At 45.5% G+C, this 25849-nt stretch overlaps 1 protein-coding gene and 1 non-coding gene across 2 annotated transcripts in view; one reads left to right on the top strand and one right to left on the bottom strand.

Annotated features, from left to right (window-relative positions):
- Window positions 1-23100, top strand: part of Adam12 (ADAM metallopeptidase domain 12) — a 315786-nt gene extending 292686 nt beyond the window's left edge. Inside the window, exons 17-23 of the mRNA XM_036197894.1 lie at window positions 1377-1454; window positions 5053-5161; window positions 7357-7492; window positions 8114-8222; window positions 10553-10726; window positions 20556-20686; window positions 22955-23100. Of these exons, the coding sequence (XP_036053787.1) occupies window positions 1377-1454; window positions 5053-5161; window positions 7357-7492; window positions 8114-8222; window positions 10553-10726; window positions 20556-20686; window positions 22955-23009 (792 nt within the window). The 3' untranslated portion in view covers window positions 23010-23100. The remainder of the gene's footprint in view (window positions 1-1376; window positions 1455-5052; window positions 5162-7356; window positions 7493-8113; window positions 8223-10552; window positions 10727-20555; window positions 20687-22954) is intronic.
- On the bottom strand, window positions 17429-17495 carry Trnat-agu. Its single transcript has one exon. It is a non-coding gene; the product is annotated as a tRNA-Thr (tRNA).
- Window positions 23101-25849: the final 2749 nt, after the last annotated feature.

Genomic DNA, 25849 nt, shown 5'->3' with positions numbered 1-25849 from the left:
AATGTGAACCTTACCAATGAGATTGTGACTACACAAGGCACTCCTGGCAGAATGGTTCTGTGTTCAGTGTCCTTCCTTGAAGCTTCTTTTTCCTTGCATGTATATGTGTGTATGTTCACGTGTGTGAGGATACACGTGTGTGCACATCCATGTGGACACGAGCCTTGTATATGGATCCTCCTGAGCTGTCTTTTCTTTTCTTTCTTTTTTTTTTTTTTTTTTAACAACCTCTCACCTGCCTGGAACTTGCCAAGTAGACCAGACTGGCTGGACAATGAGCCCCAAGGATCCTCCTGTTTGCCCGTCCCCAGCTATGAGGTCACAAGCACACACCACCATACCCTGCTGTTTACGCCAGTTCTGGGTTCTAACTCAAGCCCTCCTGGTTGCAAGGGCAAGCCCCTGGGGTTTATCCAGGAACACTGAGCCTCTCTTCTCCCCCTCTGACTCCTACTACTGTTTTCTCTGAAGGGCACTCACTCTGCCCTCTGTGAACTCTTAGTGGGAGATGGCCTCCTGCCCACAGGAAGGTTCTGCTTGGTGACTCTGCTCTGTCTTCTAAACCTTGAACTCTTCTTCCTTTCTCTCCATGAACCTGTAAAGATGCAGGAGAGAAAGGTGCTGAGCACTGCTGAAAAAGGCAGCCACTTCCAAGCAACCGAGGCCATGCAGCAATTAGGAGCCTCTGCAGTGAGTAGATAAACAGGACCCTGGGGAGCATTCCTGTGGATGCTTTGTGTCACTAGTGACCCGCAAAGCCCTAAACAAAACTCATGAGAAAATCAGTTATAATTTCTCATTTCCACTAAAACCATCATAAATGCCATTAAACAGAAAAGAACTCAATCAATACTGTTCACGTTGAACCAAGTGTCCAGTCAGACCCCAGCAGCCTTGTCTGAGGCAAACAATGCAAGTTGTTATGCTCCACCCATGCTCACTACAATGAGAGCCTTCCCCAAGTTCTCCTTACTTTTTCTTTCATGTTATGTATGGAGGGTGTGCAAACATGAGGACATGTTTGTCCTCAACCTATGGAAGCCAGAGGCCAACCTCTGGTCTCATTTATTTTGTGACATCCACCTTGTTTTTTGAGACAGGGTCTCTCACAGGAACCCAGGGCTGCTAGGTTAGGATGGCTGGCCAGCAAGCTCCAGAGATCCACCTTTCTCCAACACACATGACCATGCTTGGGTTTTTTTTGTTTTTGTTTTTGTTCTTACATGGACTCTGGGGATTGAACTCGGGACCTTAGGTTTACACAACAAATACATCACCAACAGAGCCATCTCATAAGTCCTGCTTTCTCTTTTTCATGTGCCTGTGTAAGGGAGGGGAGCAGAGGTACTGAGGCGTGTACTGTGTGTCTCCTACAGATCTGCCTCAATCGTCGGTGTCAGAATATCAGCGTCTTCGGGGTTCACAAGTGTGCAATGCAGTGCCATGGCCGAGGGGTAAGTAGGATTAGTCTCCTTCACTCAGCCAGCACACAGCAAGCTAATAGCTTTTCATTTTTCTGATCTATTTATTTTATGTGCAGGAGTGTTTTGCCTGTGTGTGTGTGTGTGTGTGTGTGTGTGTGTGTGCTCATATCCACAGAGGCCAAAGAGTGGGTCAGATTTCCTAGAACTAGAGTTACAGATGATTGTGAGTCACCATGTAGATGCTAGGAACTGAACCCAGGTCCTCTATAAGAGCATCAAGTGCTCTTAACCACTGAGCCACCTCTCCAGCCCCTACTATCCATAGCTTCTTAAAAACCACAATAGTCGGTGAGTGCCTCCTCAACATTTTCTTCCAAAGGCGTTAACTGTCTCTGACCTTTACGTAGCAGGAGAAATGTCACTTTCATTTAACAAAGAAAATCAGATTGAGAGGTAATTATCTTTTGAATTAACATTCTGTGATATAAAGAAAGAATTTTGTCATCTTCAAAGTAATTTCGAAGCTAACCTTGCTTCATGAAGGGCTCACATTAGCATTTCAAGCAGGGCTCTCCCTCTTGCTCCCAACAGCCCAAATATGTCTCAACCAAGATACTTGCAAAAAGGATTAAAATGAGGACATCAGATCTACCAGCCATGTGCTCTTGAATGTCCTTGCCATGGGTTTTGACTACCATGTTGCTGAGTTCTGAGATGCTTTAGGGAAGAAACGTACTCTAATTGTTTAAAATGTAATTTATTTTCCCTGAAGCAGTTAATTTTTTCCCAATGGGATTATATTAATCTTGATTAGTTGTGCCAGTGGCTCATTTGTTCTCCTGAAGCTTTTTCTACAGAAACCATGCTTTAAATTGTAGTTTTTAGACTATCTAGACACTTGGGATTATGGAGGCCTTTGCAAAATCACCGCCATGCTGTAACCATGATAGATTGCTGGGCTGCCTCAGACAGACGAGTTGATATTGTGTTCAGCTGACTCAGTATCAAATGGAATCTCTTCTTGACTTCACTGGATTATAGATTTCTTTCTAATGGCGATAGATGAACAAACAAGCCTGGCCCTTTTGTTTCAGTGATGAGGTCAAGGCCAATGTAGTAGTGAGAGTGTGTCCATAGTAACTTTACTGGCTCAGACAAAGTAGGATAGAAGTATCTATGGGTACATGTTGGCAAGCCAAGGCCCGTATTTTTTGGAATAGTTAGCTATGACTTAGTTTGATAATTAATCTTACTTGTGAACTTTGTGAAATCTAGAGTCACCTAGAAGATGGACCTCTGGGCATGCCTGAGCAAGATTATCTTGACTAGATTGAGGTGGAAAGACCTGCCCGCTATGGGTAGTATCATTCCCTGGGCTGGGATCCTGGACTATTATAAAGAGGAGAAAGCGAGCTGAGCACAGAATTCATAGCTCTCCAATTCTTGACTATGAATGTGATGTGACCACTTGTTTCAGCTCCTATCACCAGGACTACCATAGTGGACTTGGGACTGTGAGTCAAATAAACTCTTTTCTTTAAGTTTATTTTTCCCAGGGTATGTTATCACAACAGCAGAAAAGAAACTAAGACATCTAGTAACAAGTCGCATGGCCCCAACCCCTCTATGATGAGACCAGGCTCAGCACCAGTACCTCCAAGTGGGGAATCTGGACTGCAGTTGCTTGCCTCAAGCTAAGACCACACGGGGCAGGGAGTGAGTCTCATGGGCGGTTTGCCAGCCTCAGCATTTCTGCCATGTATGCAGGATGTACCACAGACACTAGAGAGCTGTCCTGTCCCACTTGCTCTTGACCAGCCCAGGTTACTGTGGATACATAACCCTGCCGTGTGAGCCTTGGCCTCATCACTAAAGCAAAAGAACTGGGTTAATCCATCCATCCCTTACAACCATTAGAAAGAAATCTGTAACCCACTGGTCAGAGGTACACTACAAAAGACAGAGCCCTGATTAACAGGAGTGTCCTAGGAAGTGCATCCTTGCTTCTCATACCCTTGTTGACTGTTGGTCTCACAGAGAAGCAACTGGACCAGAGATCGGATCCTTTACAGGTGCTGAGTAGAGCAGGGAGATATCACAGGCAAGACACAGGCTGCAAATGTTTTGTTATGCCTTCAAATATTCAGGCGTATATTTGACCCCAATGGGGTTTTTTGTTTTGTTTTGTTTTGCTTTGCTTTGGTGGGTTTTTTTGTTTGTCTTTTACTTTATTTTTGTTTTTACAAGACAAGGTTTCTCTCTGTATCCCTGGCTGTCCTGGAACACACTCTGTAGACCAGGCTGGCCTTGAACTCACAGAGATCTGCCTGCCTCTGCCTCTCAAGTGCTGGGATTAAAGGTGTGCACCATCACTACCCAGAGGCTCTAGTCTTTTTATGCAGGGCCCTCAAGTTGGTTTGCTAGTTCCACTGATGTCCATACAACAAGCCACCCAGAAATAAATCACCTGTGATTTAGTGTTTACATGGAAGGGAAGTAGATACCAGACAGCCGTCTGGCTTACAGTCCTTGATCTGGGCAGCTCACCCCAGTCACCCTACCACTGTCCTGCCCTCCTACTCTGTCAGGTGGCCTTTATCCAGTGCTCCCACAGCTTAGCCTACTTTTCATAAAACCAGACATACAGTCTGCTGCAGCTGGAGATGTAGCTCAGTTGGTAGAGTGTTTATTTACCTAACATGCATAAAGCTCTGTGTTCAGTCTCAAGTACCTCATAAAGTGGGCGTGGTGTGGCACACCTATAATCTCGGCACTCAAAAGGTGGAGGCAGGATTCGAAATTCAAAGCCATTCTTGCCCACATAATTAGTTCAAGGCTAACCTGGGATGAATAAGACCCTGTCTCAAAAAATTTTTAAAAAGAAAGAAAATCTTCTATTCTTCACTCTCAAAATCAATTGGTTTATGTCCAGTCTGGTGAGTTATGTAAACTTCAACAGTGAATCCAAGCAGAAGAACCACTGTGAGTGACAAGTAGATGCAGAGATTCCTGGTGGTCCTACTGGAACTCTGCTCTCCCATTAGAGTGCATTACCCAGGAACAACAGGGGCAAAAGCACCCTCTCCTGCCATCTGCTTCACAAGGAAGAGTTCTGTTGTCTTTGCCGAGCATGTATTGTGACAGGGAGCCAAGTAATGGGGCTGAAAGAAAGAACAGGCATGTATTTGGGGATAAGAGCAGACTCACAGGAATGTTGGCAGACCCCTGCGTACTTCCATGGACATCAGAAAATAAGAGACCCAACCTAGGCCTCTTCCCCACCCCAGACTGCTGAGGTCTTCTCTGAACCTCCTGAGGAGACAGGTTTATGCCACAGTGGTCTGATTCTGGGTCCCTAAGTGGGTTCCTCCATACCACAGAGAAGGGCAGAGACGAGAAAGGGGGAGCTGGCTCGGCAGCAGCTCCTGAGCACAGGCAGCTTGTACTGCTCTCCCCTCCTCAGGCTTAAGTTCACTGGTGAGGTGCTGTCTGGGGCATTTACTGAGTCTCTTGGTCTTGGCATTTACTAAGTCTGCGTGTGTTGCTGAGGGGATCTAGCAGAGTACCCTTGTCTTGTGTGTCCTAACCCTGCCCCTTCTGGATGTTTTTCTCCACTTCTACCCCAAAGGTGTGTAACAACAGGAAGAACTGCCACTGTGAGGCCCACTGGGCCCCTCCCTTCTGTGACAAGTTTGGCTTTGGAGGAAGCACAGACAGTGGTCCCATCAGGCAAGCAGGTGAGTGGGGCTCCCGCACCACTGGGAGCGGATGCTGAGCTGCTGGAGGCTGTGGCCACTGGGCAGGCTTCCCCACAGTGAGGACTCTGGGTGCCTCTGTCCCAGCCTGAAGCTCTCAGGTGCTAAATTGCTCTCCCCTGGCCTTTCCTTTGGCCCTGGATCCCCCTCAGTGCAGCTGAGGCATTGCATTGGCTATTCTCTGTCCCTGGGACACTTTTCTCAGCTTAGGCAATGTCCACGGTGAACTGCCAAGTGTGCAAGTGTGTATGAATGTCACTGTCATATCAAAGGACTTTGTAAAGGGTAGTTTTGTGTGCTGCCACCCCAGTGCATTTTAAATCTCTGAGGCGCGCGCGCACACACACGTGCGCACACACACACACACACACACACACACACACACACACACACACAGAGGGAGGGTGGTGGAGGGGAGACAAGCAAGAACAACAGAAATATGACAGCTACCTCTTAATAAAGAGAATAGTTACCACCAGAGGTGGCTCAGTTGGTAAAATGATTGCCACTTGAGTGTGGATCCACAGAACCCACATATGAAGTTGAACATGGTAGTGCATGCTTGGAGGAAGTGGGGAACAGAGGTAAGAAGACCTCTGGTAGGGCTAAGGTTGGAGCTTAGTCAACAGGGTGCTTACGTAGGATGAATGCAGCCCTAGCTCAGAGGTTCTCAACCTGAGGGTCATGACCCTTTGGGTTTGAATGACCTTTTTATGGGGGTCACCTAAGAACATCTGCAGATCAGATATTTATATTATGATACATAGCAGTAGCAAAATTGTAGTTCTGAAGCAATGAAAATCATTTTATGGTTGGGGGTCACCACAACATGAGGAACTATATTAAGGGGGTGCAGTATTATGAAGGTTGAGAACAACTGGCTAAATTTAATCCCCAGGAGGACACACCTGTCATCCTAGCAGTGGGGAGGTGGAGGCAGGAGGATCAGAAGTTCAAGGCTATCCTAGGCTACCTAGCAAACTCCAAGTCATCCTGGGCTCTATGAGACCCTGTCTCAGAAAAGAGATCTATGAAGTAGAGAAACTTCAAACACAGAGACCTGGCTGTGCCAAGGCTTGGGGTCAGGGTCGGACAGGACAGATGGCAGTCACTGAGAGCAGCTCCCAGGCTACAGATTGGACAGTGCAGTCATGATACTACCTGGGACACTGGCTTGGACAGTTCAGTAGATGGCTGTTTATGGCAACAGGCAAGCCTGAGGTGCCTAGGTACCACTTAGGGCCTGGCAGAACTTTGACTGGATCACTTTAAGACTGAGAGTAGCCTGATGGCTTACGTGTCTTCCTTCCCACATGTGCTAAATAAAAAGACATCAGATAACAAAAGGAGAAAAATTGTTTTCAATCTCGAACTAGCTTCAAATTTGCTATGTAGCCAAGGATAGCCTAGAGCTTCTAATCCTCCTGCCTCCACCTCCCAAATACTAGGGTCATAGGCATGTATACCACATCTGATTTGTGGGGCTCTGGGGATCAAACCCAGAGCCCCCTGCATATACTCTAACAACTGAGCTACAGGCCCAGCCTCAGTCCCACAGGTTAAATTTCACAAAGAATTTGCACAGCATTCTCCCAACAATAAGGAGCTTGCCCCCAAAGGCAGTATTAAGCCCCTAACAGACTGAAACCAAATCCAGGAGTAACTTCCTTTTTTCTTTTTTCACTCTCTAATTTGAGATGCCTCAAAATGAAGTCTGATTCAAGAATAAATGAATGAATGAAGAATAAAAGTAAATTCAGACTGAAGTGTGAAAGGAGCCTAGAATCAAGGACATGTCGGAGAGGTCACAGATGACCTTTTGGGAGCCCCCAATCCTGATAGGATGATCCCCTGGTACTCCGTGTAGCTCCATGGTTTACTGTGCTATGGTTGTGCCTAGGGAACTCTGTGTGGTCCAGCCAGGGTCCTATCTACCAAACCATGTCCCTGCGTTAGCAAGTTCCACAGCTGTCACAGATGAATAATGGTGGCATAGACCAGAGCTCAGACTCGACCTTTGAAGAGAGACTAATTTATTAGGACATCATTCAGGGATTTACATGCTCTGGTTCTGTTTGTTCCTTTAGAGCTTGCTTGGCCATAAATGTCACAGTGCGATGTCTTCCGTATTTTATTGGACCGGCCTCCTCCCCTGAGCCAAATGTGTTTTGTTTCAGATAACCAGGGCTTGACTGTAGGAATCCTGGTGAGCATCCTGTGTCTGCTCGCTGCTGGATTTGTGGTGTATCTCAAAAGGAAGACCCTGATGCGGCTGCTGTTCACACATAAGAAAACCACCATAGAAAAGCTGAGGTATGTCATCTCCTCAAGGAATGGCGGCTGAAAGAATGTTGAACCAGCTCCTTCTCGCTGCATCATCCTCAGCAAGGGAGGGAGGCAGATTTTCTGGATAGAAACACTGGGTCTCTGGGTCTGTTTGGTTTTGCTTCTGTAAATGTCTGCCAGGCCAGCTGTCTCTCTGACTCCCCATTCAAACTATGCGCCATCCATTACGTAAATAAGCAGGATGTTGGTGAATTCCACAGACGGGTCTTCTCTCATCTTTGCATTAGTATATTTTTTTATAAGGCGTGCGGACACTGGAATGTGTTCCTCAGATGGCAGAGCTTCGGGCCCAAATGTGTTTGGAGACACTATTGCTGAAATGCCAGCATCATGCAAAACATCTCCTATGTGCCCAAAGCTAAGTTTCTATGATTTCCAGTTAAATAATTTGACAGAACAGTGGCTGGAGAGTGGAGGTCAGTATTCATTTTTTCAACTCATAAGCATGTTAGATCATTTTTCCCCTGCATGCTTGTCCATGACATTTAAAAAAAAATAGAGTAACAGTCTAAGAATCAGGAACAGGATATGAGGAGCTACAGCAAGAAAGACAAGCCCTTGCTTAGCAACTGTTGGGTTGCCTTGCAGGTGTGTGCACCCTTCCCGGACACCCAGTAGCTCTCACCTTGGCCAGGCTCACCCCACCATCGGAAAAGGCCTGCTGATTAGCCGGCCACCACATTCCAACACCCCCAAGGTAGGTCACAACAAGGGCTTAGTGTGCTGTAAAGGTATGAGTTTTACAGAGCAAGGTTGCGTGGGAAAAGGGGGCTCCATCATGCCTGTAAAATGCTTAGCACCTTTGGTTCAACCATACCCCACTGCCACTACAATGTTCAGAGCCCAGAGGTAGGCCCTTGTGATCCCTAAAAGATTCTGATAAGACAATAAATGTCCCCACATAGTGGAGTATGTGGATATTACAAACCATAATCAATCTCTGTAGTGACCTAGACCGGCCGTTTCTCAGCAGCCACACTGGGAACGCAGCCAGAGCAGACTCCTGGTTCAGGGCCACCAGCTATGTCTAGGTGAGATTTCTGGCCTGTGTCTAAGTTCTGCTGAGCCTCAGCTCTGCCCAGAACTATAGAATCCATGCCCACTCCATTCTTTTAAAAAAAAAGTTTTATCCTTACGCTTAGGTATCCAATGGTTCGTTTCCCCATGTCTCAGTGTTTTGCTTGTCCACAAGAATTCTTAAATATTGAACTCCATTATGGTTTGAATGAGTTCATCACTGACCCATATGTGGCACACTTGATCTCTGGGTGGTGGTGCCATTTGGTGAGATGGGGGAGCCTTGGGGAAGTCGATCCCAAGGCAATAAAAGGGGGTTTGAAGGCTGTACTGGTCCTCTGTCACTCCCTCTCTCCGTTTCCTGTCCATCAGATGGTCCTGGACACACTTCTGTTGTGCTGTTCTACCTCAGGGCACAGAGCCAGGCAGCCATGGGCTGGACCTCTGAAGCTATTAGCCTTACTGAACCTGCTTCCAGGCTGCTCACACCAAGCACTCTGTCATAGCAATACCATGTCTGACGGATGCAAACACGAACAAATGATAACAGAGAACAAGAGAGATGCCAAGAAATGAGGAGTTACTGAAAAGAATATTGTCACCAGTTCAGCAGGCCATGCGTTATTTTACTTCTTTCAATCTAAAAAGTAGAGGTTGGGCCTCTGAAAGGGAAACCATCACTCCCAGTAAATGTGCCTCCCTTCATCCCCAGACCGGGAACTACCATCTAGAAAGGTGTGTTTTAGGGAGAGCCAAGAGCAAGAGCTAAAACCTAGAGACAACCCAAAGGTCTATCAACAAGTGAGAGGATTAACAGTGGCATATTACACGGTGGTTACTACTCAGCAAGAAGACAGTCAGCCACCGACTCACGTAACATCGGGGGTAAAGCTCAAAGCAGCCATTCCAAGCCAGAGAAGCCAGTCAGAAAAGGAGCACATAGTCTGTGGTGCCACTTACATACAACTTTAAAACATCAAAACTCATTTAGAATGACACAAAGAGGGTGCCAAGGTCTAGAGGGAATGAGGGGAGGGGAGGCAGAAGTGACAAGGAAGCTCTTCTGGTGACAGACACATTGTTGGGGTTACCACACTACCTCCATGGGTATGGACATCGGGCAAGTCAGGCACAGTGGGACACGCCTGTAATCCCCGTACATGAAAAGCATCTTCGGTTCAAATCACAAAAACACAGATGCAAAACAAACAGTTGGGTTAAGGAAAAGCACCGTTGTGCGCATTAAATGCATGCAATTGATTGGGCATTAATCCTACATCAATAAAATTATTTATAAAGAGAAAGAGTGTGAAGTACCAGGTCACGCTGCACCTGCTCTGGTCCTCCTTCAAAATGCAAGGGAAGTTTGTTCGGAGATGAGCACCCTGCTGCTGGAGCTGGTAGTTAGTTCTCACATTACCCTGAGCCTTGTGCACAGTGAGCTCACACCGTCTTCATAATGTCCCTTGAGATCAAGTCTGTGTCTTCATACTTGGTACTTCAAGTCCCTTTCATCTATTTGTTACTTAAGACAGCTTGAAGACTGATTGATCAAGGTGGAATCTTCTATATAGCAAACACTAGCTTCAAACTCTCAATCCTCCTGCCTCAGCCTTCCAAGTGCTACTGCCAACAGTTTGGCTTTTAATGTTTGTTCTATTAATCTGTATAAAAACACATCTTGCCAGGCAGTGGTGGTGTATGCCTTTAACCTCAGCACTCTGGAGGCAGAGGCAGGTAGATCTCTGTGAGTTCGAGGCCAGCCTGGGCTACAGAGCAAGTTCCAGGAAAGAGAAAACTATTTCAAACAAACAAACAAACAAAAACCCACATCTCTCCATTCCAGATTTAGGGGTGCTTCCTTTAGAATTCTGAGGTATAAATAAATAAATGCAGTCCTTCGTATGGACACCCTGGCCTTTGCCCTCCCACTGGTCACAGACTGGTTAACAGGAACACTCCTCAGGAACTGAACCCCATCAGGGCTGACTCTCTGCTTTGACCATGCAGGACAGACGGTTGCTGCAATGCCAGAACATCGACATCAGCAGGCCCCTCAACACTCGAGCCATCCCTCAGCCTCAGTCACCTCAGAGAGTGCTCCCACCTCTCCACCAGGCCCCACGTGCACCCAGTGGGCCTGCCAGGCCCCTGCCTGCCAATCCTGCACTCAGGCAGGCCCAGGTATGCCTCCCGGACTGACTGGGTGGGATGTAGTTCAAATCCAGGCTCTGCTACTTGCTACGGTGTAAACTTGGGCAAACTGTTTAACATAGTGACTGCACAACATGGAATTCAGTTCATCATATGGTTAATGGAGATAACTCACATACAGTAAGTTTTCTCCAGTCCTGACCAGCCCAGCAGTCCTGTGGCCGCTTATAGAATAATCATTCAGGAACTTATATTAATTACCAATTGTATGGCCTACAGCAGGCTTTTTGCTAGCTAGCTCTTATAACTTAACCCATTTCTATTAATCTATAAGTTGCCACATGGTCGTGGCATTGCCGGTCTGCTGGCATCTTGCTGCTCCTGTGGCAGTGGCTGTCATCTCTCTAGACCCTGCCTTTCTCTTTTCTGTCTCTCTCCTTAGGATTTCCCACCTGCCTCTAAGCAGCCTTGCCATAGGCCAAAACAGCTTACTTATTAACCAATGGGAACAACATATATTCATAGCATACAGGAAGACATCCACCCCCAGCACAGTGCCTATAGTAATTTTTAAAAATATTCAGAATTGTTTCCATGCCTGCGTAATTTAGCATCTAAGCCAGGACTTAAAACATTTTCTAGTGTGAGTGCTTTTTACTTGCGGAATTTTTGTAGGACTCTGGGTATATAGGTAAGGAATGATGGAAAAATATCGAAAGTCTGCATTTCCTGTAATTAAGCCTTTGTTTCTGGGGAAGCAGAAAACCTCCTATGTACAGTAGAAGCATGACAATTCCAATCAGTCTTCAGTCTGAGATGAGGCGTCCTTGGCAGTGTTTGTCAGTGGTACATGATATGATAGTTTGCACTGTATGTTCAGAACCAAGACTGCAGTGAAGTCATGGGATGCGACATGGGTGAGCGCTGCCAGACCACCACAGATTCAGTACACGTTTGGCTTTGAATTGGCTTTTGGTTGCTGTATGTTGAGTTAATGACTCACAGCTGAAGAAGCTGGGATTTCAACCATAATATTTTGAGAATGGTAATAGGTACTGTTGGCAACTTGCATAATGAAACAGAATCATTTTTAAATGCTATTGTTATATGTACCTATGGTGTTGTTTTTATATATTTATAATCACATCTTTAACATAATTGAGGGTATTCTCTATGCACATAGCTTTACAGCCTATGTTTCTGCTTTAAAGTTGTTCCTATAGGCCTTAGCATTGCAGAGCCTGTAAAATGTTCTCTGTAACAGCAGCATGCTTCTTGCATGTGGAATAGTTTGTGAAGTACCTGTAAGTTAGTGGGTATGTTTGATAGCCATGGGTTTTGCTTTATAAACAGTTCTTATTTGGAAGATCTAGACAGGTACGTTTTGGAGTTCCTTTAGGGAAGATTCAAGTGAAATACCAAATTGAAAACACAAATCTCTAAGTGGCTGGACAAAGTTAAATGTTTGGTTAGAGTATTACATATATTTAGGTTCTGATATTGATAACAGCAAGGTCATGATGACAAAGAGTAGTATTTCAAAGCTTTGCTTATTTGATAGATAAAATGGGACATCTCCATTTTCTTTCTGTCTATTAGTTTAATCAGTTCCTGAGAAGGGGTGCTGAAGTGGCCAAGGATAAATGTGCCTGAGCCCATCAGTTTTTGGTTGTTGTTGTTTTTTTCCGCTTTAACATTTCTTAGCATTTGAGGTTTATTTATCTAGGACGTTGTCTCTTCTGTGTAGTGGGTAGCTGTTCCAGCTTTGACCTGGAAGTACTACTCCCAGTGAGGTTTCCAGTAACTATCACACCTACACCATACTGGTAGGATTTGCTGAAGGAGGCAGAGGCAGGAAAATGTGGTAAGTGTGGAAAGCATGCCACAGCAGCCACAGAGGAGGCCGAGGGTGGAAGCCACCCAGGCCTTTGGAGTTTGCCCCATGTGACAGCCAGATATTGGTGGAAAATATTAAGGCAACTCCATGTAGTTATTGAGGTTTATTTGGGGGCTCTACTTACAACAAATAAAGGGATAGGTTACAGGATCTGGGAGAGGTGAAGTACAGTCCAGCAGTGTTCTCTGGAGAACTCTGCTTGGTCTACCATCCAACATCCAGGATTACCAGGAACCCAGAGAGCTGGCACATTTGGATCTTGGGTCTTAAGGACTCTCATCTTGGCCCTGTCTCAGGGGCAGGCCATAGGTAGGTGTGATAGTTACTGGAAACTCCACTGGGGGTAGTATTTCCAGGTCAAAGCTGGAGCAGCTACCCACTACACTTCCGAGTTTTGAAATTTGGGGCTGGATGTTAGGTGGGATTTCCTTGCTTTTTTTGTGGGAGGCTCAGCAGCACTGACCTCTTTCAGTCAGCAATAATGAAAACATGATTACAAGCGTTATTGTTATCTCCTGAGGGTCAAAATTTGCCTTGATGGGAAAAAGCACCTCTCTGAAAATCAACCCCTCTTTGTACTAGCATTTTCTTGCTTCAGGAGAAATGTAGAATCCCCAGCTTTTAGATCTCATTGACCTCATTTTTAAATAAGAAATGATTTAAAATCATGGCCTTTGAAGTTAGAAAAAATGCCTCAGAGGTTAAGAACACTTACTGCTTTTGTAGAGGACCTGGGTTCAATTTCCAGAACCCACATGGCTTCTGCAGGCTTGCATGTGACATGCACACACTTGGACACATGTATGTATGTAAAATATTTTAAGTGGTCTTTATGGGCATCAAGAGTCACTTCAGATGGAATTTTTGCTTCCAGCAAAACAGACTTTTTAAAACCAATGAGGAGCTGGTTATATGTGCTCATATATTGACCCTTCCTGATGTTCTACATCCCATCATTTCCTTTCTGACTGAAGATTTCACTGTTCTTTTAAGCAAGCCTATTGTTGGCTTACTACTAACATTCCTTCATCTAGGGATGTCTTTTTTATTCATGAAGGATATTTTTGCTGGGTATAGAATTTTATATTGACTTGGCGGCAAGGTCCTCCCATTTCATCTGGACTCCACCAAGAGCCAGGCAGTGGTGACACACACCTTTAATCCCAACACTTGGGAGGTAGAGGCAGGCAGATCTCTGTGAGTTCGAGGCCAGCATGGTCTACAGAGTGAGTTCCAGGACAGGGTCCAAAGCTACACAGAGAAACCCTGTCTCGAAAAAAACCAAAAAAAAAAAAAAAAAAAGAAAGAAAGAAAAGAAACCCACCAAGAGTTCTTTCCACAATCTCTGTTCCATGAAAGTGTCACTGATCTTTTTTTTTTTTTTTTTTTGAGGGGGAGGGTCTCGAGTTGAGCTGGACTAAAATCATATATGGTCAAAATATTTGGGTTTTTTTTTTGACATCATTCTTCCCAGGCTTATCACCACAGAGGGAAGGCTTTCTTGAGTTTTTTTTTTTTTTAATTTTTTATTTTTGGAGCCATTTAGTAATTTCCAGATTGTATAGACTTACACATCTTCTTCTTGTTCCTTTTATACATCCTGGCTGGGGCTCTGGTGTGCACCCATGTGTACACAGAAGGGCCCACTACTGAGTAGTTCCTTGAGTCCAGAGTTCACCAGGTAGTCTTTTTCTTTAATTCTCAATTACTGTCAATTGCTTGATGATCTTTTTGTTGCAAGTATCAAAAGGGATAATGTAAGCTATGTTTATTGTATCTTGTCACAACCTAATTTCCTTTTTCTTTTATTGCCAATAATACTCAAACTAGTTCATATCTAGCAGCTCTTTGCAGGGAGGTGGGGGGAGCTTTCAGCTAATTTCTGTTCTAAAAACTTGTATCCTGGCCAGTTTCAAGCTATCAACATGTCGCTGCACAGGGAGTCCAGAACTGACCATCATGAGCTCGTCATATCCATAAGCTCCAGGGCACTGCCTTAGCAGTGCGCTCTGTGAATTAGCAGTGCTGTTCATAGCTCCTTCTTAACTTCACTGTTGAGAGTCGTCTTTGCTGATGTAAATGGAAGTTTCTTTTTCAAAGGAATTTCTGTCCTTTACTATAACTCTATCTTGACTTCTGGCATATCAGGAACTCTGGTTTTGAATATCGAATCAAAGTAGCTTTCCTTTTGTGAATCTCTCATCTCTTTATGCTCACAACACTCTCTTCCCACTTACTACCAGTTAGGATCCTTAGATGGTGTTGTCTTCAGTTGGTTTGGGACTGCTGACAGTTCTCTCTTCCGTTCGTTTTTTTCTGGCCTGCCTTGGTTTTATCTTGCTGTAGGGCAACAGGCACATCCCAAACGTATCTGGGCTGTGGACTTGCTTGAGAATCTGACAGCAGCTGTGAACTCCAGGATCTGCACCAGTGCTCAGTGCCTTGCACACATACCTCGGGTACTCCCAGAGCCTGTAAACATCCACCCAGTGGACCCTCTCGTGTTGAGCTTCTTAGTCCTTTTCAGCAACACCACCTCTGTACAGTGCCAAACTGGGACTAATAGGCCACATGATCCAAGAGGAGTTGTGCACAGTGGTTTACGCCCACGGTTGTCAGTGCCCACAGAAGTGGCTCCTCCAAAGCAGCCACCCCAAAAGCCGCCTTTTTGTGACCCTAAGGAAATTGTCCCCTTTAGCCACAAGTCACTGAAAACTCCATATTCTCACTCTGAGCTGTGTCTGGAGCCTTTCGGAGACACGAGACACAAATAACTGCATGATTTCCCTCTCGTCAAAACATAGGGACCTGGAATCCGTTCCATGCAGGTGTGGGCAGTATCTGGAGGTGACTCTTGCTTGGCAGCAAGAATTGGATCCACTGACACTTTACAGTTCCCTGGGTATCATCCCACATGACATGACACAGATGTGCCTGCATGGCTAACCCTGCAGTGCTTATCCAAATTTATCACAGAAACACTCCAGGGGTTGGGTACCATCATGAGAGTTACATTGGTTAACCTTACATTTGACGGGTAAGCGTTGTCTTTCTAGAAAACATCTCATCCTTCATAAACTCAACTCATTCTCTTGTCTACAAATGTGCCTCTTGGAATGTGGGCTTCTCATCCTATGCTCAGTCCTTGGATTGTACCTTCTTGTACATGCTATGTGCACACATGTGGCAATCAGAACAGCCTTCAAGGACTAGTTGTCTTTCCACCTTGCTGAGGCATGTGGTTTTGACAGTAGGGAGAGTCTCTGTCTTCATCTTTTCATAGGTGTGCTACGGTTACATATGTGCACTAACTCCTCAGGATTTTTTATGTGAGTCCTAGGAATTCAACTCGGGTCCTTACACTTGAGTGGCCATCGCTTTACCTACTGAGTCATGTCTGTAGCTTTACAGTGTACCCAGTGTCACTCCTGGAGGAAAGAGACCAGAGACAAGGCCCATGGCAGGGAGAATCCCTGGTCTCCCGAGACACCCCAGCTGAAACCCATTGTTCAGACAAGTCTCATTTATTGGGTTAATTGCATCACTTACAGTTTAAATTAAAATATACTCCATGTCCCAGAAAAGAAATACATTTCTCAGCTCACAGAAAATTGTGTCTCAAGGAGACAGGGCTAAGTCGTGGCAGATCTCTAGTTTCCTACTGTCAGACTTGATGGGATTGGGTCCTCCAGGGGTCTGAGTGTTGTCTTCACCAGTGGCCATTCTCCTAATAAGCTGAACCTCACCTGCATGCCACTGGCCCAGCACTTACCTAAATTTGCTTTGCTAAACATCTGTCCCATAGAATGATGCCTGCTGATGTGTGGGCACACTTGATTTAAGGATCCATTTTACTTTACTTCCTAGCATTTTCCAGGAAATTAAGGTATTTAAAGTCTTCTCAGCAAATCATAGAAGTGAACTAAGGGCTAAGAGTATTTAGAGAAGTAGTTAGAGAAACAGGGACTTTTAAAAACTGAACCCATCATTTGGAGATTTATTTTTACTGCATCATGCTCCTTTCTTGAAAATGCTGCCATGTCCAAGAGAGTTATCAGTCCTGTTTTATGCACCATGTACCCACACTGCAGAAATTTCAGCCAAACAGAAATAGCAGGATTCACTTCCATAGTTATATTTACCACCAAATTGTGTGTGTATACTCAAGTGTGCATGTTGTTTTGGTACAATGTGCCTGTGGTTGTGCTTTGAATGGTTATAAAATCATTCAAACACACACTTACTGAGCACTGAGTACATGGCAGGTGCCACAGAGCTGAGTGTTTGGCAGGTGTTTCTGTCCCCTGGGAGCTGAGAGAAGCTGCTACCTTAAACTCCAGTTTATGGAGGTAACAGAACACAGTTAAGGCTGCATATTCCATGAACAAGGAAGTAAATGTACTGTTTTACTTAGGGTTTCTATTGCTGTGAAGAGACATCAGGACCACGGCAACTCTTATAAAGAAAAAACATTTAATTGGGGTGGCAGCTTACATCTTCAGAGGTTTAGTCCATTAATCATCATGGTGGGACATGGCAGCATGCAGTCAGACATGGTGCTGGAGAAGGAGCTGAGGGTGAGTTCCGCAGGGAACAGGAAGTGGTCTGAGTGTCACATGGAGTGAAACTGGAGCTAAAGGAGACCTCTAAGCCCACACCTACAATGACACACTTCCTCCGACAAGACCACATCTCCTAATAATGCCCATTGCCTATGAATGTATGGGGTCAATTACCTTTAAACTACCACAGAGGAAAGTCAAGGGCTCAAACCCACCTGCTTCACCTGCAGCACTGGGATGCACTCCGCTGTTGGTGGATAATAGTGTGCATTTTTTTTAAGCTGGGGATCGAACCCAGGGCCTTGTGCTTACTAGGCAAGCACTCTACCACTGAGCTAAATCCCCAACCCAATAGTGTGCATTTTTGTTTAAACAGTTCCTAACCTGATGCCTCTCTTTACACAGCACCAGAGCTTTGCTGCAGAGAGGTTGAGAAGAGAATGTCATCTCATTAAACCATGGCATCTAGTTTCCACCCAAAGGTCCTGAGTTGATTTCTGGGTTACTCACTGTAGACAGGAATCCAGACTCAGGTTTTCTTAAGGAGCCAGATGCTTCGAGCTTCAGTCAGTCTCCTCCTTCCTTCTCATTGCATTGTGTTTTGATTCAATAACATCTTACTCTTATAGCTATCCAATTTGTTTGTTTGTTTGTTTAGGGACAATTGGAAGATTCATTTTATCTAATCATTGGAGAAAGGGAGGCCACAGTGGCAGTACCTGCCATGTTTCTGGCTAAGGAAGACCCACTAGTATGGCAGCTTTGGTCAGTTTCATGGTGCCTACATCACTGTGGTGGTAATAGTTACAATCTCGTCTATGGTCATAATTTCCACAATATTTTTAGCCAGAGACAGACACACTCAGTACAATGAAATGTGTTAATGTCACACTAGGACCTTGGTGGTAACTCTGGCTTTCTGTGGTGATGGGCTCCAGTCTTCCTGCACAGAACCCTCCGATAGCAGGACGTATTTACTAATGTAGATTATGTGCAAGCTGGTAACAGGATGGTGGTCAAGGCAACGGGGTTACATTTTGATTTTTGCATGTTTGCTTTCAAAGTTGAGAGAACGTCACAAAGCATTGCTATTGCTAGAACACAGGTGGGAAGTAGAGGTCCAGGATCCCATGTGACGGGCAGAGTGGTACTTTTCTCCAGGGCCTAAGGGAAAAGGAATGTTTGGATTTTGTTGAAAATACAAACTAAAGAAAAATGTACCCGTATTGCACCCCCTGGAGCTCTTTCTTAGCTACTACAGAGGGAGCTGCATTTTACAAAGGCCCGACACCTCACAAGTAACCATCTAGACTAGACCATGTCCTGACCGTGGCAAAGGGGGATAGATGGGGTCCTTTGCTGTCCCCAGAGCTCAAGAACTTTCAGCATCTTGGCTGTTTGGAGTTTTATCACAGGGATGAACACACCATTTGTCCTCAAAGCTGAGAGCCATCTCAGAGAAAGTGATAAATAACGAGACTGTGAGCACAAATTGAGACTATCTCAGGCAAGCCATAATTATCTGAGTTTCCATGATAAATCCAAATGTGCTAACACAGACTGCAACATACACATCGTCTTTTCTTCCACACACCAATAAAACCCTGCTGTTACCTTTCCTGCAGATACTGGAAACTTAAGTCATATTTAGCAGCAAAATTAGTATTGCTTTGTAAGGAATGATTCCATAACCTGAATCTCCTCGTGTTGTATGCTTTCATTTTTATATTATACACGGACATTGTGCTCATAGTTTCCTGTTCTGTGTTAAGAAATGGAGTTTCATTTGTGTGTGGCCTCATTACCCAGGGTTTGTTGCTAGGGTGAAATCGCTGTCAATCAGAGGTGTCAAACGGCAGCAGCTCTTATCCATGGATGAACGCATGCCAGGCCCTGGGCTAAGAGCTTTACTGTGTCAGTCCTTGTAACAACCCTGAGGGAGGGTTGTTATCTCTGCACATGCCCAAAGCTCAGGGCCTGAGTGTGCACAGCCGGTGTGGTCCTTACACCTACCCAGGGTGTGTGTTTGTATTCCAGAGTCTTCTCATGTTTCCTCTGATGAAATCTGATAGAGATGTGTCACCTGTATGTCTGGCCCCTGTTCAGTGCCTCTCTCCGAACCCAATCTGTCTAATGTTCATTCTTGGCACATCTCCCACACAGCTGTGGTTTACTGACTTCTGTAGTAGCCCCATCATTTTGCAGGGAGCTGTTAGATGGGGAATCTGGTGTTGTATCCTCTGAGCTGCAGTCTGTGGCTCAGGAGATGTGACTTTAGGACGAGCACTGTGAAAACATCACAAGCACTTGAAGTAATGTTTGGGTCCTGCTGGACCCATGGTCTACCAAGTCCTGAGACAGTGCAGGTTTTGTGTGACTTTTCAGGTGTGTTTTGCTGGGTAGCCTCCATGGCTGGAACTAGAGGTGTGGCCCACCATGATAGTCATGAAAGTGCATCGGCTCGTTTAATTACCAGGGCATCCTGTAGGAGCTTCTAACTCTGTTGCCTGCAATGATGAGGCCAAGAATGGAAAATGTCATGCTGACCAGACCTACCCTGGGCCTCAGGAGAGTGTGTATATAGCACTTGCTGACTGGCCCTCTCCAGGGGCAGAGAGGAAAGTACTCCGGGAGGTGGTTCAAGAGTTCTTATGTTTCCATTGAGCATTTAAAGCTGCCACATGAATAACTGCTGGAATAATTACTATCTATGTGCTGGGAACATCTTACATGTTCTTTTATTTAAGCCTCCTAACAGGGCTATGAAATAGATTACTCCATTTTCCAGAGAGGTAGACTTGAGTGAGTCCCAGGTCAGTGGCCTTGGGGTGTAACTCAGTGTAGACTAACCGTCAAGTCCTCACTGTGACCCCTTGGCCAGCAGCACGTCACCCTGTAGTGGCCTTAGAGATCTTTAACCTCAAAAGTTTCTCATGGCTCCTTTCCACAAGTAGTTGGGCTACTTTGTACAACACGCTGCACTATCTGTTTCGGATCCTCACCCCCTGACCTCAGGAGAAGGTCGGCTCTCTTCTTGATCCTGTACATCCACAGTTTAGCCAGCCCTTTGTAAACTGGAGATTGTCTGAAGGCATGGGTAGATTTATATCCATCCTTTGGGGTACTGGTAGAGAACTCTACCCTCCACTGTACCCCTTAAGACCCGTGGAGTCAGAGGACCCACATGTGAGTGTACCTGTGTGATTCTTTTAAATGGTACAGAAAATTCCACATGAAGGCTAAAGACAGGCCCTACTTTGTATTGTAGGAGGGTTGTGCATCAGAGATGAAACCAGGGCTGGGTAGCAGTGTACACTGCCTTCCAGAAGACTGCTGGGTCCCAGGGTCCAGTTCTGGCCACAGAGTTAAGGAGTCACATGTGATCTGTTGTCTGTTGCAGGGCAGCCACAAGCCCAGCCCTCCTCAGAAGCCTCTGCCTGCTGATCCATTGAGCAGGACATCTCGGCTCACGGGTGCCTTCTTGAGGACTCCAGGGCAGCAGGAGCCTGGGCTCCGCCCAGCCCCAAACAGGTGAGTTATTTTCTAATGGTGTAGGGTAGCTGAAGGAACCATACTAGAAGGCAGGTATCAAGGGTTAAGCCATGTTTCTTACTTGCCTCCAGCATGGGAAGGATGGGAGATATGTGTAAAAGTAACCAGGAAGCAGTTGATGCAGACTATCCCTATGCAAACCTAAACATCACCCTGGGGCTCTCAGCAATGGCTCAATTATTTGAGAGATCATAGCAAGATGACCCAGGAAAGATAAGATACTGCTGAAGGACCAGCCTAGGCTCTGCAGGCACTAAGGAGGCAGGCACTAAGGAAAATGGTGTATCTGTATGAAGGCAGGATCTCCATCACCAAGACCTTCTCTGCCTCCTCCAGGGGCTGAGACACTAGTGCAGGTTGAAAGATTATGGAGAAATGAAGTCTAAGCAGCTGCTCACTAGGGTCTCCTGGGGTTTCTCCCCAGCTGAGTGACCTGTGCAGGCTTGCTCTGGTTGTGGTCATCTCCACCGTCCCCCACAGGAGATGAGGCAAATGCAGCCCAAATTCTACTTACACAGGGAAAGAGAACCCACAGCTGGACTGAAGCTGGCTCATGCCTTTGCAACCTAGCCAATATTAAATAGTAAAGTATATCAAGTTGCATTTAAAACAAGCAGATACTTGGTGCTGAGCTTGCTCACATCAGGTGTTTCTATGGCATGCTGTGTGCCCTCCCATCTTCCACCTCTGCTGGTGCCACGGTGTAGCTGGGAACATTGACAACGTGGAAATTAGCAAATGCTGCAGCTCATCCTCATCCTCAGTGAAATTATTCCCATGTGGATTTTTTGTTTTTCCTCAGTTCTTGGGCTAGAACATACTCAGCTGTCCCTAGCCTCAATCTCCCTCATAGCCTAGGCTGACCTGAGCCTCCTCGTCCTTCACCCTCCTTTGTGATGGGAAAGAGCCACCATGCCTAGCTTGCAGACTGTTAAACTCACAATCCACTATTCTGACTCACACGCCCTTTAGCAGGCCACGAGCTCTCTAAGCAGCAGAGAACCAAAGGTTCTGACTGTTGGCCAGGCTGCATGCTTAGTAACTCCCATCTCTGCAGGGGAAGACACACGTCAGTGATTCATTACGACTCTTGGGAAGAATGTTGGCCTAAGAAAGAAATGGCTGCCTCGTAAATCTCAGAGATAATGCTGGTCAGAGGGTCAGGAGAACTGTCTAGTTCACCACTGTGGAAATGCAGAAAAGGTTGCATAGCATTTGAGTAACTTTTTATACTCTACTAGATAAAACTACTACATGGATATAGTAGGGCTGACAGGAGCAGGAGCGCTCAGAATGCCCCAAGCAATGCTCTGTCTAACCTCTAACTGATGGCAGCCTGGCTCTCCATCTCTTGAGCTGTGCAATGTGATCAAGTAGCCACTGGGTCATGTTGGAGCTGGTTAAAAATATAATTGAAGTAAACTAAAGTGTAAACGTGCCAGATTTTGAACACTTAACCTTGCCCCTGTCGATCCTCCCAGTACTCACTCTGGGTGACTCACAACTATCTGTAATTGTTATCATTTCCAACATCCTCCTAGCTGCTTCTAGAGTCCCTTGGCCATGCATACACTGTCAGCATTCAGGCAAAATGCCTCGTCACCCCAGGGTCTTACGTCTGTGTGCAGCGTGGCCGTGTAATCTATGCACATGCACGTGTGGTGTGGCTATCTAAGCCCTTGTACACATTCGAGAGCTTATCCTTAAAAGCAGACTCCACCCATTCCTTGCCTCCTTCAGCCATATTTCTCTCTCCAGCAGGCCTACAGCACTTGCCCCTTTCCTATCCCCCAATAAAACTCTTAAAGTAGGTTTCATTGTATCTTGTGGTCCATTCTCGCACCTAGTAAATGACAGTAACAGCTCCAGGGGGATCAGAAGCACCCACTTCTGGCCTCCACAGGCACCTGCACTTATATGCAGAGACATACAGATAAATAAAAACTAGAAATTACCTGAGCGATTCATATCCATTTTTCTGCAAATGGTGCTATTCTTGAATCAACTCATGGATGGGAGGCACCGCTTCCAGAGAGGGGAGGTGACTTATCATAAATCAGTAGAAGTTCTGCAGCGAGGTCCTTGATATGATCCGCATTCTCTCCCAAAAGCTAGCCTGGCCTCCAATCCCAGGTGGTGGGAGTGGGTGACGCACCAGTGTCTGGGAGTGTACTGTGTGTCTATAGTATGGCTTCTGAGAATGTGACTGCGGTTTTGTTTTCTCTCTCTGGCTTGCTCTTGATTCAGACCTGCTCCTAAGCATCAAGTGCCCAGATCTTCCCACAATGCCTACATCAAGTGACAAGCAAGCCCAGACTGGTCCTCAACAGTGAAGACACAAGTTTGCACTATCGTCAACTCCATCGGAGTGATTTTTTGTTTTGTTTTGTTTTGTACCAACTTTCAGAATTTTTAAAGTGTTTCAAACGCCGTTGTTTCCAGAACTGTGAGCTGCTGCCGTCGGTGCTGTGCTGTGGTGCTTTATGTCCTTGCTCAGGTACTTGTAAGTTATTAATTTATGCTAAGTGTCTATTACTGCGCAGGGCGCCGTAGCAGGCATTTGTACCATCACGGGGGTTTCTACAGAAGGCTCCTTGTGCTTTTCTTCTTCTGGCGGACTTGAAATATCCTGCTTGCTGGGATCCAAGACGAGTTGTTTACTTTCTGTTCGAGGCCTTATTGGAAAACAGCTCCCAAACTCCCCACGGCTGTGTTATAGCACCAGACACACAGCTCAGGAGACCCCAAGTGGAACCTGGAATGGGTTTTTTGTTTTTTGTTTTTGTTTTTTGGTTTTTTTTTTTTTTTTTTTTTTTTTTTTTAATCCCCATCTTGGGCTGTAGCCAGGGCCTTCAGGAAGATCTTGGGCTCTGCATACTGACAAGGCTTCAGACCCTGTGCCCTGAGGCTCTCAAGACAACTGGTAGTATCTGGTTCTGGCCAGCAGCTTTGGAGAAAACCTTAGACACAAGCAAGAAGGTTGAGGTGTGGCCACACCAGGATAGAGACTGGAACCCTAGTCCAGGCAGACATTTGACCTTGAGGGGCTGTGAACACCTTTGGAGGGCAAAGAAGTCTGTGGTGCTACACAAGCCTTTGCTCCCAGAGCCAGGAGGAGTTTCTCTCTGGGTGCCCTTTTGTAGAGTGCTGGCATGGGTGTGTTGTTTACATTGGGAACAGTGGTGTTTCTGCAGGAAAGCCACTGACCAGGCACTGCAGACCTCTGTCTCCTGCCCCCTTTAGAGCTAAGCAAATTACCACATTGTCTTGACTGTAATACAATGACCCTGTTGTGTTCTGACAGATAGAGGAGGCTTTCTATGGGACCATAAACATTTTCAGATGTGAACTGGTAACCAGAGCTAGTCGATCAACCCTGGAGATAAAAATCTCTTTTACTGCAAGGCTCGACTTATTAAAAATTAGGTAGAATCCATATGCTTGCAAAAGTAATAACCACATGGAATGCTATTCTCATTGTACAGCCTATGTCTGCTGTCCTTATTAGTCGTCATTGGACAAAGAACCCAAAGTCACCCATCTGCTCCCTTCAGGGCATCTTGTTTTCTTCAGCATAGTCTCAGTCTTTCCCACACTAGGAAGATACCTATTAGCGCATCATAAGATGTCAAAGAAATCAGTTCCCCAATGCTGAAGGCTCATGAAAGGAAGACAGCCAGGCAACCCTTCCATCTTTTACTTTTCCGATGTCTAGAAAGCCACCTTCAGGAGCAGATCTTTAAGATGCCTCAACCTAATGTTATGAAAGATACATGTTTTTCAAAAAAAATCATGTAAGGCAAAGTGCCAGAGGCCTTCACTGTGTCCTGGCAGAGTGTTGGGATGACCAGCTTTTACAATAGAAGGTAACTGAGGTTCCGTAACATCTGAATATTTTAGAATCAGGCTTCTTTGGAAGGGTCATATCAATGGCTGGCCTATGCCTTGAAGCAGATGGGAAAATATAGGCTTAGAATTTGGTTTTCTTTCCAGAGTCCAAAACTGTATTCAGCTTTGGGAAACATGGCCTTCGTGATGGTGGATAAGTAAATCCACATCACAGATGCATAAAAGAACTCTCATAGCCTGCCTCTTTTTGTGGCATGGTGACCATTTTGCTGCCGCCAGGATACATACAGAATTTTTGTAACCAATGTGACGTTGGGTAGTTGTATTAAGGCCAGACATACACAACTGGAAAAGTTACAGAGCTGTGTGAGCCCATTTTGGGTGGGAGTGAGAGGGAAGCTAGGAACCCATATTTCTTCTGTCATTTCTGTACCTTGGTTTTGGAGGACTAGGGAGAGTTTGGCTTAAAGGAAGTGAGAACTGTGATCTTCTGCCATCTCTCCAGTGGCTACCAAGGGTGCCAAGGGTGCCAATGGTGCCTTCTCAGCTGAGCTGTGCTGGCTGCTTGCTTTTCCAGAACCAGCATCCATTTCTGAATAAGAATATACTTAATCCTGATATTCCTTACAGGACAGACAGTATTATTAAAGGAATACTTCTAAGATATAGTAGTTATCAAATAAAGCATGTTTAGCAACAACCTCAATTTTAACAATACTTAGGAACCAATAACTAGCATTGAGGTGTTTTGAAAGAGAGTGGTTTTCCTCTCCCTTTCTACATCCTTCACATGACAGACAGCCAAGTGAATACTCACAATTCAACTGCAGTCTATCTTATGTTTCAGCACACTGTAGATGTGATTAGAGTTGGTTGAGTTTTGTGAGACCATCCCTGCGAAGGTCCAGGAGAGTGGTCCAGTGCCTGGACATGAGGCATGGCTGGATGTTCTCATTTCCTTCCTGTATCAAGGAATAGTTAGTGGTGATGGGACCCCACTTTCCAGGCAGGGAAACTTCGCAGGCATTCCACATAAAAGCTGGTCACCTACAGTATTCCCAAGTCTGTTTTCCCAGCACGTGGACTCGGATGAAGAACAACAGTACAGTTTTCCATTTCAAAATATGCACGCCGAGTTTGCACTCTCTGGGAGCGTTTCCAGCTTACACATGTGGAGTGACATCACAGAAACCACACAAGCAACAAATTAAACTCCACGGGAAGAAATACTCCCAACTGGTCTCTGAGGAGGCGTTTTTATGCCTTCTTAACTTTATTAGGAATTCTCAGGCT

This window comes from Onychomys torridus, chromosome 1, assembly GCF_903995425.1.
Source record: "Onychomys torridus chromosome 1, mOncTor1.1, whole genome shotgun sequence".
Lineage (NCBI taxonomy): Eukaryota > Metazoa > Chordata > Mammalia > Rodentia > Cricetidae > Onychomys > Onychomys torridus.
The sequence above is the reverse complement of the archived record's forward strand: the minus strand, read 5'-3'. Positions and strand labels throughout refer to the sequence as shown.